We start from the raw sequence: 16,598 nt of genomic DNA, 5'->3' as shown, positions 1-16,598 counted from the left end.
CTGAAGTGCCATTCATGCCATTTTAATTGGACTAAGAGACTGGTATCAGAGTAGCAAGTGTCAGATAATCCAAATTTATTTCAAATTAGTCACTCTGAGGGGTTACTACACCAACACAACACAGGTCAGCTTTAGAAGTCTGAACTTGAATTGTATTCATTGGAAACAGATAAAGTTCTGTGTTCAGTTTAATGTCTTGGAAACCACAAATATAAACGTAGTAGAACTGCTTCCAAACACAAAGTGAAGGAATAAATGGTTACAAGCAAGATACACATAATCTTACTATGTACTGAACAGCAACTCTGGAAAGGCTTTATTTGGACAGCTTCACCTCCAGAAACACACCCAGTGCAAAATGCTGTGAAAAACTATCCCAGGTGAAGAAATTCAAAGAAAGCAAGAGGGAAAGTAGTGCTACAGTGATTTAAAAATTCACAGGAACACACTTAACTTGCCAAGTGCCAATTCCAAAAGGCTGGAAAAATCCAGACATATTTACTTATCTATTTAAATAAATGCTCCCTTCTCCAAGCTGCAGCAGCAAGGGATAAATTAACACAGGCTGATGGAAGGGAAAGGGAAATCCATAGGACAACAGAGGCTGTCCCTGATGGCAAAACTGACATCCCAGTTTGCTCCTTCTCTCCCTCTCCCCAAAACCTTCAAGTGTTTTGATGTGTCTGTTCCCCAAATAAAAACAAAATAAAGATGCTGGGAGGAAACAAAGCAAAGTTTTTGAGAAGTGAGTCAGTTCCCCTGACACCAACCAGGATATTGGGTATTCCCAAGGGCCTGGCTCTGAGGCCATCCAGGGGCATTCCCTACATGGCATGGCCAGAACTGGCACTGCCAGAGGGTGCCCAGCCTGCTGCCCTGGGAGGAATTCAAGCTTCCAAGTGCAAACCCAAACACTCATTTGAACCATAGTTTAAGCAGCTCCTGGGGTACACGACATTCTGAAAGCCTCACATTGCCCCTCCTCAAAATATTCCCTTCAATATTCCCTTTCAAAAGGAATATTTTAAGTTTTGAAGTGTAACCACCTTTAATTCTTTTGCAATTTTTGGATTTTAGCCTTAATTCAGGACATCTCCCTCGTTTTGTCTATCAAACCATATGTGCAAATGGAATTTTATTATAAAGAGCAAGTGACTAGGAAAATATACTCTGGCTACTACAACAAGCAACAAAATTAAAATCCTATCTCGGGCTGTAAGTAAACCCATTTAATTAAAATAGCAGTCAAAATATTAACAAGTGTCCCATATGTCTGCAATATTTAGATCAGCTATTATAGCACTAGCCTTCAGTTTTGAACAGCTGTTCTTACATTAGTAAAAAAAAATAACAAACTGTCCTTCAAAACAAACTTGGAAAAAGCCTCAAAACACTTGAGCCTTTGAAATTAGGCTTTAATTTCTTTAAAAGCTTCATTAGCTGATTTTCTTTCTTGGATTTTGAACTGACATAGATTTCAAGAAGCAACTGAAATCCAGACAGTTTTTACAACTTGGACTGAGCTTGCCACACACAGGTAGAGGCCTCAAAAAGGTCAACACGCTGTGAAAACTTATGTAGATTTTATCAGTAAGACATAACCAACCTTGAATTATTGCATTACAATACAAATTTGGATTTTTAAAGTGGTTGAATTAAGTGCAGAAAAGTCAGTTTGTTTGTGAGCCTTTTAAGACAGTAAGTACAAGGAGAGCTATAAATGCCAACCACTACCCCTACCACAGTTTTTCAGTATCAGAAGGCTGGTGGAAGACAGTCCTTTTAAATTGTTTAATTCAATTTTTCCACTGATTACTTCGCTGCAGCAGCAAAAGTCACCATCTTTTAATAAAGTAAACGTGCTCAGAAGAACAGAAGCAGAGTTAATAATTTTGTTTCTAACAATGGCAGTGAACTTTTCAATGGGTACCTCCAGGGATAAACAGCCCTATAGCCTAACTACTCAAATTCCAACAACATTAAATTCAGACTAAAATGCTTAAGTTTAGGTTAATCATCTTGGGCCGTTTTCCATGGGTCATTTTTCAAACTCTAACAAGTATTTGGGGTGTAATTTTGTGACAGAGCTCCTGCCAACCCTCATGTATAAAAAGCTGAGCTCAATCAAGTTTGACATCCAGACAAGAAAGCTTTTTTTCTACTACCAGCTAGTTCCCCAACTATCTGGACAGTTCTCAAGAGGTCCAGCTCCACACACCAAAGAGCACAGCTCAAGCCTGTGGTTGGGATAAAGGGAGATGAATCAAACTGGACAAACAGCAGGAGCCAGACTTGCAGTGCTCAAGGTCCCAAAGAATTCTTTTCTCCTCCAGGGCAAGGAGTATCAAAAGGTATTAGAAACAGACTTAAAAAAAACCCAAACAAAACACAAGACTTCTGCTCTACAGCTCCCAGCCAGTCAGTCAGTAGTTAAACACACAGCAGCCTTACCCTCCTTGTGTTTTCCACAACTTTTTGATCTGGTTTTCCATAGTTTGGTGGATTGGCATATGGATCATAGCCCAGCTTGGCCAGCATGGGGGCAATCACAGGCATGTCTTGCAGAACATCAGCAGGGATCTTCCCGACCCACTTGGACAGTGCTTCCACATTGACTGGCTTGATGACCTGGTCAGTGGATCTTTCAACCCTGTGGAGGGAGAAGGGAAGGTTATTTTCTGCATTCCAACCAACACCTGCCAGTTCACCATCACCAAGACCTTCAGCTTGTTTTGTCTGTGTTGGGTTTTTTTTTTCCCCCTCCCTCTTCTCTCTCAAAATTTCATGTTTCTACAGAGCTGAGGGAAGTGAAGTTTTAACCACAACATTTGCACGTGCTCCCTGGTTTAGGCTTTCACACAGAACACACTGAAGCAAGTTCTTTACATAAAGGCAGCAGTGAAACCCAAGGAGCTGTTAAGTGAGAAGTAAGCACACACCTACATATAAAGCTGTTTTCCCACTGGCATGTTCCCACATTTGCTGGTTAATTGTCTCAGATGCTCTTAAAAGCTGCATTCTAAATTAAAATACATGTGCCATTTTTTCCCATGCCAATTCTGTGACTTATCTCTTTTTTTTTTCCTTTGTTTAATAAAAGAGAGACCTGAGACTTGAAAGAAAGCTGTGGACTACAGTAATATTTTTCATAACCATTCCTTTAACTGATTGTTTGGTCATTACATAGTTCTTAAAGGCAAGTGCACAATCACAGCAGTGTCACAGAAAATAGCTGTCATTTAACCAAAGGTCCTAATGCAATTTTCATTCTTGCTCTAGTTTTGTTGTGCTTTTTTTCAAGGGAAGAATTCTGGCACTGCTTTGTTCTCACACATTATTTGCTTCTTTCAGATTATAAGATAAACACAGTAAAGTTGTGTATTTCTGGAACAGGCCAGCAAGACTCAGAGTAATTGAAAACTCTGACTTTTTACTCTGAATAATTTAAAGCTTTTTTTTTCCTGGCCTTAAAAAAGAGTGCACATGCACTCTTTATATATACATCATCTGTATATATAAAGTTCCCTAAAGGAATATTTGTACCTGCACTGCAATTAATATCAGTAGTTGCTGCTGGTTGGCTACACCTGCCTCAAACCTGAGCACACCCCATCACATCCACTTGGGGCTACTGCCCTCCTTTACATCATAAAGAATTTTGAGCTCAAAGAGCTCTATCACTCAGAAAATGGAATTTTTATACCTGAAAGTAACAGTACAAAGCGTAATACCAGCACCTCATCTACACAGGGTAAAGAATGAGAACACAGATTCAAATTCATTCTCAAGCAGCTAATTCTTCAGATATTCAGCAGGCACAAGGTGAGAAAACATCTGAGAAAAATGGACAGAAATTTCCATACAACAGTTTCTGAGGTCAGAAGCCTGAAGTGAAATTGCTCTCAAGTCTGACATCACTCAACTACAACAGGAAGAAGTTTGATTACAGTTCTCAAATTAACCTCATGAGTCCAAGAAGAGGCTGAAGAATTGTTGTACAGACCAACAATAAATCAATAGCAAGAGGCATCCCATTCACAGGGGCACCAAGAATGAGAGCCTTAAATAACAACCTGTATATGTCTGCCAGTCATTAACTCAGTTTGATCTTAACACCAGGCTTTACCTTGTTCCTCTTTTTTACTCATCATCATAACTAAAATTCTTCCAGGTTAGAGGAAGGAAATTACTCACAGACTGCTGGAAGGTCAGTGACTTCAGTACTTTAACCACAATCAACAAAGAACAAACCAGACAGGGAAATGGTCACCCACAGGGAAAATGTCTTGGCCCTCAGATTGCTGCAAAAGGTGTTTAATGGGAGCTGATGAGTAAGGGTCTGACAAACAAAAGAGCACCTGTAAAACAACCCCCAGATTTTTCAGCCTTAGTCACTTCAACCCTTATCAGTAACTCAGACCAAAGGCCGGAACGCAGAAGGGGATTTTGGGACCAGGGAGCTGCAACTGAATTTCAGCCTCCCTGAAGGCTCCCAAGTCTGTATGGAAAACTAAAAAGCCTGGGCATTGCCTTTTTGATCCTTCTCATTAAAAGATGAGCATCAAATTAGCAAGCAAATAGCTGTTAAGAGTTGAGTTTCAGAAGCTCAAAGTACCAAGGCACAGGCAAAAGCACCACAACAGTCACGAGTCCAGGGGAAAAGGAGGCTGGGACCCTCAGGAAAAAAATTATCACTAGGTGTTTGAAAAATGTAAGATTTATGGTCCTCAGACTGAGCCAGTCAAGCCCAAAATCCCTTCACCAAAACTGCAGATTGATTTTACCATTAAAATAAGGGTGAGAACCAAGCAATGGGCTTGTCTAACAGCTTGATGGAACCCCAAAACAGCAGGTGCTATACATCAGTTTGGACCTAAATTTGTACACATGTGGATACCTCATCCTGAAGCAAAAGCACATTTTCAAGGTGTATGTTTTGCCCCCACTTTGGTAACAACACCCTCAGCATGAAACATTTCCTGGTGATTAACAGCAGGGAATAGAAAAGCAGGGACTACAGGAGCTGCTCCCAGGCACTGACTCAGAAACACCCCACTCCATCTGGGCTGTTTAAATCCTCTTCTGTCCTTTCAGTTAAGGTGGGAAGAAAAGTAAAACACAATTTGAGGGAAAGGTTCTTCAGATAAAGAACTTCTGAGGGCTAGGGGAGAGAAACACCCAAAAATCCAAACAGCAAAACAAGGAAACACATCAAGTCTTGGCAATTTTTGTTAAGTGTGTCTATGGCAAATGCTGGGCAGTGATTCCAGGCTCCACTGAAAACCCCAGGAACAGTTTCAGCTTTGGAAGCAGCTGGTAGGACAGAACACAGGACTAACCCCAAGTAATTCTGCATCTGCACCAGAATCAAATGAAAGGTATGTATTAAATACAGTGTATATTGTGAAGTAATTTTGCCTAGACAGCTATTTCCATTATAAGCCTAATAAAAATTGCTATAAAAGGGTTGACATTTCTCTGCATCAGTGGTCAGCACAGCTGCTTTCAGTTAGGAGGCAAATGCCAGAGCTCTATTAACAATACTAGTTATAGCTTGTAGTCCAGCCATAATACATTCCTTCAACAGCCACGTTGGCAATTACTTCAAACCACAGAAGGTTTCACACTACTGCAAATGCTGTGGTGCTCATCTCTAGAACCCTTGCAGTGTTTCTCCTTGCAGCTGGACAAAAATCAAAATAAGGGCAAAAATCCTAAGTACAACAGAACAACAGTGAGGGAAGGGCTGCATCAGCAACAGACAAAGCAGGGACTACTAAACACATGCAGAAGAGGAGAGTGAGGCAGCCAAAAGTTTCCTCAAATCAAGCAGCCAGGGGAACAAATGAAGTCAGAATCTTAAATCCAGGCTGTTTGCTATCTCCTAGTGCTATTACCAGAATAATGCATAAGAGTTTCTGAGTTTGCAGTAAGAGAAAAGTGGAGTCAGCTCACTGCTGGAAGAATTCTGCCATCCAGGGGCTGGCTCATCTCTGGAAAAGAAACAACCTGCATGCACAGTTTAATTCTATACACAACTGAATAGAAAACATCTTGCAGCCTACAAGCCTCATTCCATCTGACACAGATTTCATTTGAAAAGCGTTAATTTTGATTTCTAACAAGTGAAAAATATATTCTCAAACATTTCCTTTCTGTTAGCAGGTAACAGCATCACCATAAAGGTATTTTAGTGGGATATCTTTCTTGAAGTGTTTTAAATATTTCAAGACAACAAACTCTTGACAGATTTCATTTCAAAAAAACCTCCAACAATTAAAATACCTCCAGGCATCTGGTGCTGGACCCACACCATGCCTCTGAAGTGGATGCTGAGCCCATCTGAAAGACCTGCAAGTCTCAAAGGTGACAGAAAGATGATTAAGGCAGGTGTCTCTGCTTGTCTTCTTAAGCCTTTACACAGTATGACACCCTTTGCAGATTATAATAGTACTTCATCCTCTGATTTCAGAGGTTTTCTACCCTACCTAATACCTTGCTGACAACCAGGGAACTAATTTTATCAAGATTCTCATATTGTTCCCCACTACGTGACAGAGGCCAGGCCTACACGGTGACATCTTTTAAATGAACATCCCATTTCAACAGAGGGGATTTGCTATTTGTGATCTCCTCCTCCTGTCAGTACAAACTGCAATATGATTTGAGTGTTCTGATTTTAATATGCTATTATTAAACAGCCTGGAGCACTTGGTATGAGGCACACGGTAAAATAAAGCTCTGTGAGAAGACAGAGTTGCAGGAGACAGCAGCACTTTGAATTTCCTTAATTATCTCTGATCTCCAGCACTGTCCCTTTGGAAAGTGAGGTGGGAGAAAGCCACTAATTGGAATATGGAACTCCACTGCTGCAGATTCTGTTGTTTCAGCCGAAAGGAGTCAGAAGAGAACAATGTTGGTCAGAATCTGACCCAGAAAGTAAGAGCCACACACACCTGAGGCCTTAAAGGACTTGGCTGCAGCTGAGAACAAGCCAAAGGCAACTGGAGAGAAGGAAAACTAACACAAGGTGTATTTTGTCCAGCTGTCAAAATGTGATAAGCTGTGGCAGACTCTCAAGTTCTCAGTAAACTACTTACCAAGCACCTCTTCAAAGAGAAATTCCCCTGGGCACTTACCCCCTGCCCTGGGCAAGGACCCCCCTTGGGGCTGGGGATGCCAAAACCAGCAGGTTTGAACTGGCACAAGAACAAAGTGGGGAATCTCAGGCTCCCCCTGCACAATTTCAACTGGTATCATATAATTACACAACACAGGCATCTAAGTTCAAGGCTTTCACATGCACTGTTTTTTTTCTGCAGCCCTCAAAAGACTGAGTCACTGAAATCATTATCAAATCATAAAGGTCTCCAGCAACTGAAAAACAAATCTCACCACCTTCTGCCAGGCTGTTTGATTAGATAAAACTCACCACAGACATAACACTCATAACTCATTCTTTTTTCCACTATTGCCAGAGCCTTCTGAAATAAGAAATTACTGTCATATATCATCTCATGAGAGATAATAAAAGCATAAAGAATTCAGTGAACAGACTGAATTGAGGATCACAAGAACACATCCATTCTCATTTGTCTTAAGCTGGAAAGTTTCACTAAAAAAAAAAAAATAAACATCAAGCCACATTTTACTTTGAACAGCCCATTTCTGTAATTTTTAGAACCATGAACAAGTATTCCCAACTCCTCATATCACATTCTACCACATTTAGCAAGAAATATTACTTGAGACTGTATGAATTCAGCAAGGTTATTGAGTTTTATAGTATAAAGGTCCATTAATTTTTAAAAACACTAATCTGGAAGCTGCAGGGGAGTAATATTTTACTAGAGATGGCATTATGAATAGTTATTTTCTACAGGACACTTAACAGAACTTGGCAACCACCCATGTACATCAGTAAATGTAACATTATTCCCCCCTCAGCTGCCACTGTGAAGAAGCAACAAAAGACAGGTAACTACAGAGAATTCCCAAGCAGATCATCTTCCAGGGAGGTACAACAGTGCAGTGCTTGGGGCTAACACTTCCAGAAGCCTCCAATCTGCTACCAAACAACACTGCCAAAAAAAAAAAGGGATGAGATCCCTTCCTGATAGCTCTGGGAACACAGTGCTGGTGATGTAAAACCTCCAGACTGTAAGTATATAACTATTACCTGAATTTTAAGTTCTCGTTGTAACCACTGACTAACAATTCTATGATTTAAATCATATGCCCCTATGATATATCAGAAAATCCACAGTCACATTCCTAGGTATGAAATAAAGAAAATAAAAAAATCTTACAATTTGTATTTCACAAAACTGCAGTTTACAAAGAATACACCCACTCTGGAACAGTCAGACATGTCTCTGCCCAGCACACCCTGCTTGCTGTGCAAGGTGCCTCTGACTCAGAAGCACTTGGCCAGTGAGGAATATTCAAAAAACAGAAGCCAAGTAATTTAATTTGCTGCTGGAATAGGGCCTTTTTAATCAATATTTTAGAAACTTAAACAAGACAACCTGGTAGATGCATCTGCCACAGCAAAAACAGGGAAGAGAGTCAAACATTTACACTTTTCCCTCTCATTGTAAAGATGAGCCAGCTTCTGTATTTCAGTTGTTCAACTGCAAACAGTGGCAAAGAAACCAGAGTAGTTTAACCAGAGAATTAATAGATTTGCTTTTCACAATAACCATCTAGGTTTTCTAAGCAGGGCTGGACTGGTTTCTGAAAGCAGCTCAATCAGGTGCACAGATGGCTGAACAGAATAGAGAGAGATTTGCTCACAACAAGGTTAATTTTCATCAAAATGCTTGTCCTTTTAGGAGCACTTGCCAACAGAAGAGCAGGCCAACTCTGCTTTCTATTCTGTTGGAACAGCTTCTCAAGTTTCCTGGAAGAGTCTGTTCTTGGCAAATATAACTCAAAGGCCATTTTTGCATTGACAACAACATTGCTCCTGAAATCAAATGGGTGATCTTGCTGGGATGGATAACACCAGCCTAGATAAAGCAGTTCAGGTTTATTTTGGAGCAGAGAGAAAAGCAAAGCTGATATTAGACATCCAAAGTCAAGTTAGACTTGACCATTAGAAGTTTGTTCATATGCTCCATATGCATGTTCACGGGACAGTTGTTCAGTGGAACAAATCAGATTGCAAATTGTTAGTTAACAGTGACTCTTATTTTCCAGGTGCATCATAAATCAGCTTCCTGAGGAATCATCAGCTATGTAAAAACTGAAACCAAGTCATGACTGGGACTATTTCAACTCTTAAAACAACCCAGGGTAAAGGAGGAACGTTCATACTCACTTTGAAAGAGAAACACCCCCAGCTTTTCCAATCATCTCCTCATGGTGCAGCACTGCTTGGTTCCATGGGATGCGGAGGAACTTCAGGAGAGTTCTCATCCACCTTTCAGGATGCAACACAAGTTGCTCATAGTGCACCAGCATACACCTTTCAAACCCAACCTCCATGCACTGGTTGTACATGGTCTCTATAGCACGGTTCCACTTGGTCAAGCAGTCCCTGTAGCTGTTCAGGTCAAATCCAGCTATTGTGACTTTTCTAGATATCATGGAATGCACTGATGCACGGCCATCCCGTACCATTAGAAGAAATTTGGCATTGGGGAAAATCCTAGCAAGATAAGTTAAGGATTTTAAAGCGAAAGGATCTTTGTTACACAAGTAGGGCGCAGGCTCCCCGTGTTTGACGATGATCTCCAGCAGAAACGCCTGCATGGCCGAGTCCAGAACCTCATCCGTGACTCCGGCTTCATCCAGCCGGATCTTCTCCTTGCTCGACCTCGCCCACATCTGCTTCACCGCCAGAATCCTTGGGATCACCCTCGTCTCCTCCCCGCAGCGAATGTCCGGGTGGGCGTCCAGCATGGCCCTCATCAGGGTGGTGCCGCTGCGAGGGACTCCCCCGATAAATATCAAAGGCATGTCCTTGTTGTAGGCAAAGGTTTTGGTGGCGTTCCCACTGGGAGCAGTTCTCACCGTGCTCCTCACGCTCTCCACCCTCCCGGGCTGGCCGCGCTCCTCGATGCGGTGGTGACACTCCATGGCGTGCTGGCCCAGGTAGAACACCGTCACCGAGCTGATCACCAGGCACGCCAGCAGCAAGTTCTGTTTCAGTTTTCCTACCATTTTGGTTAAAGACTGTCACTTCAAAGTAAGGAGACCCTCTAGTCTGAATTATCTTCTAGTTCACGTGCCATGGGAATCCCCCAAAATAAATTAAGGTCTGTCAAAGGGGAGGAAAAAGTAAAGAAAAAAAAAATTAGAACATTGTTAAGAACTACTACAATAAATCAACAGAGCAATTATTTCTCCAAGCTGTAATGAGATGAGATTAAGGCTGAAACCCCAAGATACACAAAATAAACCCAAGGTTTTTCATGATTTATTTTTTTTCAGTTCAGCTTCTTAAAATCGCATTATTCAAAAGTCATTTCAATTTTTACAAATGAGAAAAAAAACAGACTATATTAGACTATTTCTGACTATTTTATTCAGAGTCTGAATAAAACTTTTAGATAGAAACAAAAGATTTAAATGTCTGTCTGATGAATTCCAATGTAGACATTCACAAGAAGGATTAAGAACATGCCATGTCCTACAGTGAATACCAGAGGGTCACATCCAACACTGGCTTACATAAATCTGCTACTCTGCTGCCTGGATGATTCAATCTGTTCTTGCCAACCTGTAACTGTGATGCCTGGAAAAAAAATAAAGATAATGTACAGACAGTCATTTTACCTGTGTTCTGTAGTTCAACTGCTTTGGATTTTCAGATAAGATAGGCTGAAAACTGACTCTTCCTCTCAGAACTCAAACCAAATTGGTACTCTAATTGAATTTTCAAGTAGGAGCTGGCTGCTCAGGGCGGGAATAGCTCCGTGAACAGTCTGAATCACAGATGCTTTTAATTGTGAGGATCTCCAAGCACTGAGGTACCGCCAACTTTTTAAATGACTGGCTTCCTCAAAGCTTTTCCATCTCTGTCAGCAAGGCACAGCACATCCCTGACTGAAGAACACCCTTGTGCCTACTCCCTCCAAAGCATTATCCACCTAACCTTTCCCTCCACGCCAACCCAGTCGGTAACTCCGAAGGCAGGATCTGTGCAAGGCCCTGTCCCCCCGCGCCCCACAGCCCCTGTTTGTGAGGCTGGGCAGCCACACAGGCAGAGCACCCAATTCCCACTCAGCACCACAGCAGTGCAAGGGGAAAAAAAAAAAAGGAAGGAATTCCTCATGCAGGCACCTGTCACAACAGTAATTTTCCATCCAAGAGAGCCGGTCACCAACCTGCACGAGGACGTCTCGCCCCTTCGCACTAACAAAGCTTATTCCAATCAACAGCTGTCACAATGCTGCACTCAAAGTTCAGCTTCTAGTCTTTGTTACCAAAATTAAACTGGAAATATAGCCTGAAGATTAATTCACTTCTTTTTCTGTAAAGCAGCCAAGGAGCTCCCCACACTCTCTGGCCAGAATATGGCTCTTATAAACAATTCATCCCCTGTAACATGTTTCATTCTACGTACGTACCTCTCCTTGCTGAAGAGCTGGCTTGAACTGTACTTTAAATATCTGAATATTAAAAAAAACCAAACCAAAACAAAACAAGTTCCCAGAAATTTAAGTGGAGGTCATCTGAACAACGCTCAAAAAGAAAGAAAAATGTAGAACATGAAGTCAATACTTCCAGAGCACCAAGAATCAGAAAGTTTCTCTTCTGAAAGATTCAGCATGCAGACCTAACTTACAGTTAGGGAAGGTGAAACTGTTCTGCTTAAAACTAGCAAAAAGTACACAGAATCTCTTTGAATTCTTTAGAGACAGTAAAGATTTAGTTAAAAGTCAGTACTCATTCAAGAGAAAAGTTAACACAACTGAAACAGTGTTTTACCACAGAGCACACAAGACCTGCAAATATTTACACTTCATACAATCCCTAACATTACTCAGTTTGAGTAAATTCCATAAAATTAAAAACCTTCCACAAAAATCTCCATCTTCCAAACTAAAAACCACTCCTTGAAATCAGTAATGTTCTTCTAAAGTAACTGGTAACTGATCATTAGAGAAAAACGCAGCAAGACCGAGGGCATCCACTGCTTTACTCTGGTCATTTCTATCAGAATATCACCCCAAACCAGAACAAAACCAACACCAGCTTTCACAACAAGCAGTGTTGGAGGAAAGCCTGGAGACTGAAGGCTGAAATCCTCAACTCACAGGTTGGGTAAAGCAAAATGATGACTCATGCTGGGCACAATTCCAGCTGGGAATGCAAAGGAGCCTTGCAGCCTGTGAGTGGGTTGAGTACTGACCACTCACCTACCCCACCAAACCCCCACCCACGTGACAAAAAACCCACATCAATCAACCACAAATACTTTCATTTGATGCAGTAACTCGCTTGGGTAAGTTCAAAGATGCCAAAGGCTGTGAGACCATAAAGGATCAGAATTAAACTCTTCCACAACCTTCTGTATTGGTTTTTTTTTGCCTGGAATCAATACCTGGAGCCATAAACTGTGGCAAGACCAGGGCTTTGTATGTCAAGAAACCAAGAGAGGAGCAGTCAGAAACAGCTCCTCTCAGCAAATTAATCTATTCTATGAGCCAGCAAACTCCCCTCTGGGCCTGAAGTTACAAGTAAAGCTCTTTGGGATAAATATGACATATGGAAGTTACTGCCCTTCTAACAGCCTGCAAATCAACCCCACCTTCCCCCTCCTCCCCATGAGTAAGTGCTCTGGAGCACATCTGTCAACCTGAAGGATTAGAGAAGTTATTAATGCTCTGCTGTTGACAGTAACTAAACTGACAGCATTCAAAAAAAATCACAAGGCAATCAGCAATCCCTTGTCAGCATTTAAGCAGAGCTTTGAAATATTGCTTTTACCAACTGTGACCCAAGGAGAGCAAAGTGCCACTCACCCTACAAGCACAGACAACTTTTTAATAAAAATACCCCAAAACAAAAAATATAAATCACCCACTAAAAACTAACACAACCCCCTAACACACACAACACAGTGAGGAAGTTGCAGATGATTACAATGATTACAATGGTAGAGAGGCCTTTGGCAGCAAGTTTCAAATGACAGACTAAAAAGAACTCCCAGAAAAATTTAAGTGTAACTCAAAAAAAAAAAAAAAAAAGAATTAGGATCTACAAGTTTCATCACAAGAAAGTGCAGCCAAGCAGAATTGTATGTAACTGAGTTTTATGCCCAGAAAAGTCAGGCCTATGAGTCAGCCACTAGATGATGTTAGTAAAGCAAAACTGACTGCTTTGTTTCCTTCTGCTGCAGACGCTCATTCTCCTTCCCTCCCCCTGCATGCAGCAGGTCAAGACCTTTTCCCTTGAGTTCATCCAAAAAATGTTGAAGATTTTTAGCTTAGTCAAGAGGCAAATAATTCATTTGTATTTTATGTTAGAACAGTTCAGGTCTCGTTGTTGTTTGAAGCATCCCCTGCCAAAGGAAAAAAAGATGTTCCTTTACCACCCAATCACGAGGAATTCTCTCGAGCTCCAGAGCTCAGACTTGCACTTTGGAGGCTGGAAAGGGACCATCTCCCTTCTCATGTTCAACCAGACAGCTTTTTTCCAAGGCTAAATTGACAGGACAGCAACACTGGCATTATCCATCTCAAAAAAAATTCCAACTCTACATGTATATAAAGCATTTTTCAGTGATTAGCTTGTCCTCTGCTTCCATGTCTCAAGCTTTTGGCTCAGATTCTGACAACAGGATCATCTTCTAGGAAGGACAAGTATGGTGGTACAGCTTAGATTTTTGTGGAGTGTGTCTTGTTCCTGCAGCTGCCCAAGTGCACTGAACAACTTTCCTTTATAGTTCACAATGTAAACATAAATACTGGAAAGGCAGCAACTACTGAGAATTCTCAAGAATCATCTTTGAAATAGCCCATTTAGAAAACTGGAGACAATATATTTTTTAGAGGAAGTTCTATATTAAGCTGATGAAATAGTCCAAGTTGCACACAGTGTTAAGTCTGTCAGCATTCCTTAATGAAAGCTAAAGAAAGGAATTCCCTGACACCTTTCCTTCAATGAACTGGTTTGTTTCTGGTTGGTTGTGCGTGTTCACCACAAAGGAGATTGCACAGGAAAGCCAACAGTTACATGATAATGGTATAGCACAACACCAGGGAACACAGCTGAAATATTCCCAGAACACCACTTCAAGGAGCCACCCAAACCATCACAGGGTCATTTAGAAGACTGCTCCAAAAATAATTTGAGTATTCAGGAAGCATTTTTATCCCTTCAAAGCAGTGTTTGCACAATCACCTTAATGATTCCCCCAAAGACTGGATGTGTGTTACTACCAGTCACGGAACAGCACCAGGAAGCAAATCCCAAGCAAAATACTCAAAGCTAAAAATAAAAATCAAGAAGCCTTGAGTAGCAAGTCCATCTTTAGCTGTTTAAAACCTCATGGCTCTCAAGCCCTGCAGCTGTTTCCCCCCCAGATTTCTCCTCCCATTAGTCATATAGGGAAAAAAAGGATGATAAAATTGAATGAGCAATTTTTATTCACCTCCACAAAGAAATAAGGAGTCCACAAAGAACTAACCAGTGGCAGAAAGCATCTGGGATGAAAGACAGCAAACTTGACCTAGTGAAGCCAGTCTTCCTGAAAAGCAGTTTCACAGCTAGAATGACAGAACAAAGATGGACAAGATAAGGAAATGCAGATGTGTGAACAACTTTCCCTTATAGTGCAAACTGTAGGAGCTTTAGAAATATTGTTCATACATTTGCATTCCCTTGAACCTTTTTTTTTTTTAAACTCTAAAGCTCTGAGAAATTTAAAAGGCCAGATTAACCTTCATGGTCATACTCTATTGCTGAATCTTAAATTTCCATAACAGGTGAATAACACATACAACTATGTGATAATTCCACAATTTCTAGTACAGTCATGTTACAAAGAGTAAAAAAAAAATATGCTTTTTATGCATTATTATGCATTTCCACCCTATAATCAGTAAGAGATAAAGAAAGCTGTATACTTTCCTTTTACCAGTTATCCCCCTCAAAAAGACATCCCTAAATCTAGCTTTCTTCATAATCCTCCATTAGTCAGATAAATAGATACACACATGAATAAATACATATGTGTGTACAGAGAAATTCAGAAGTGTTTGTCCTTCCTCTGAATTTAGCAACACTTACAGGTTTCCTTAACAACCATTAGAAAAAACATACCAAAACAGCCAATAAGGTTATCAAAGCACTTAAAATTCGACTAATTGAAATTCAGCTAATTAAAAAGCTCTGCTTCAAATTAAAGAAAATAACTCCATACGTTCTGCTCTACTTACATATACGACATATAGAGAAAATTATCTGTATTTGCACATAAGATGGTAAAAAAAGAGTTACCAACATGCTCCCGGTTATGCAAGAATAAACAGCATTTGTTAAGTTCTACAGTTACTGCTTGAGAACAATTCAACGAGAGGAATTTTATTGGCAACACACAGAGGCTTCAAGCTCTTTCAAGTTACATATAAAGGAAAAAGAAAGGGAAAAAAGATGAAAAAAAATTCAGTGGCACCCTAAGAGCAGATGAGCTACCGCTCTGTGCACTTTTATATGTGCTGTGGCTCCGCAGAGGGATTTCAGCACCCCGTTCCCTGGGTAAGGCACTGCAGAGAACCGAACTGCTTCACAGCGCTGGAAACACACGGACCTACAGAAATGTGCACAACACGTTCCCCGGAGCAAACGCGAACGGGCTCATTCCAGCCACGCCAGCAGCGAACCCACGTCCAGCTGAGCGGCACATAAAAGTCCAGGGCTGCAAAGCTTTAAATCTAATGGGGCGTGGAGTATCCCGGGCTGGTGGAAGGTGTCCCTGCCCGCGGCAGGGAATGGAACGGGATGAGCTTCCCTGTCCCTTCCGACCCAGCCCTTCCCCGACCCCCTGCCCGCCACCGCCGCACCCGCAGGTACCATCCCCGACCCCCCGCGGGCGCTCCGAGCCGCCCCGGCACCGCTCCGCCGAACAAAGCGCCGGGCGCTCCTCCAAGCGAGTTCTCCCGCCCCGCACGGAAACTTTGGGATTTACCCTGCAGGGATCCGCGGGGAGCAGCGCCCCGGCCCCGCGGCGCATCCTGCGGGAGCACAGCCCGGCCCGAGCCCCGCGGGCACCGACCCGCTCCCGCCGCCTCAGGCCGCGGCCGCCACAGCCCGGCCGGGACTGAAAACGGCGCCGGGACTGAAAACGGCCCCGGCACGGGCGGGGCAGGGCGGGCACGGGGAGTGGCGGCTGCCGGGGCCGCCCCGCCCGCCCCAGGTGCGGCCGCGCCCTCACCTGCGCTGCTGCTGCCGCCGCCCCCGCGCTGGGCTGGAGCCGCGCGGCAGCGGCGCCGCCGCCCCTCCTCCGCCGCGGCTCCGCTCGGGCACCATGGCAGTGGGCAGCGAGCGGGATCGCGGCAGGGACCGGGGTCGCGACAGGGCCCGCGATCGCGACAGGCACCGGGACCGGGACCGGGACCGGCCGCCGCCGCCGCCTGCCCTGGAGC

General features: G+C 42.6%; 1 protein-coding gene across 7 annotated transcripts in view; it reads right to left on the bottom strand.

Annotated features, from left to right (window-relative positions):
- Window positions 1–16,598, bottom strand: part of TPST1 (tyrosylprotein sulfotransferase 1) — a 26,185-nt gene extending 9,587 nt beyond the window's left edge. For 2 of the 7 annotated variants that reach the window (XM_064677888.1, XM_064677892.1), the window contains exons 1-3: window positions 16,142–16,246; window positions 9,323–10,264; window positions 2,452–2,650 (exon numbers count right to left, since the gene is read on the bottom strand). In XM_064677888.1, the coding sequence (XP_064533958.1) occupies window positions 2,452–2,650; window positions 9,323–10,167 (1,044 nt within the window). In that variant the 5' untranslated portion in view covers window positions 10,168–10,264; window positions 16,142–16,246. The other 5 variants (XM_064677893.1, XM_064677891.1, XM_064677887.1 and 2 more) reach the window with 5 other exon arrangements.

Source organism: Pseudopipra pipra, chromosome 21, assembly GCF_036250125.1.
Source record: "Pseudopipra pipra isolate bDixPip1 chromosome 21, bDixPip1.hap1, whole genome shotgun sequence".
In the NCBI taxonomy this organism is placed as follows: Eukaryota; Metazoa; Chordata; class Aves; order Passeriformes; family Pipridae; genus Pseudopipra; species Pseudopipra pipra.
This window is presented reverse-complemented; position numbering and strand designations above follow the sequence as displayed.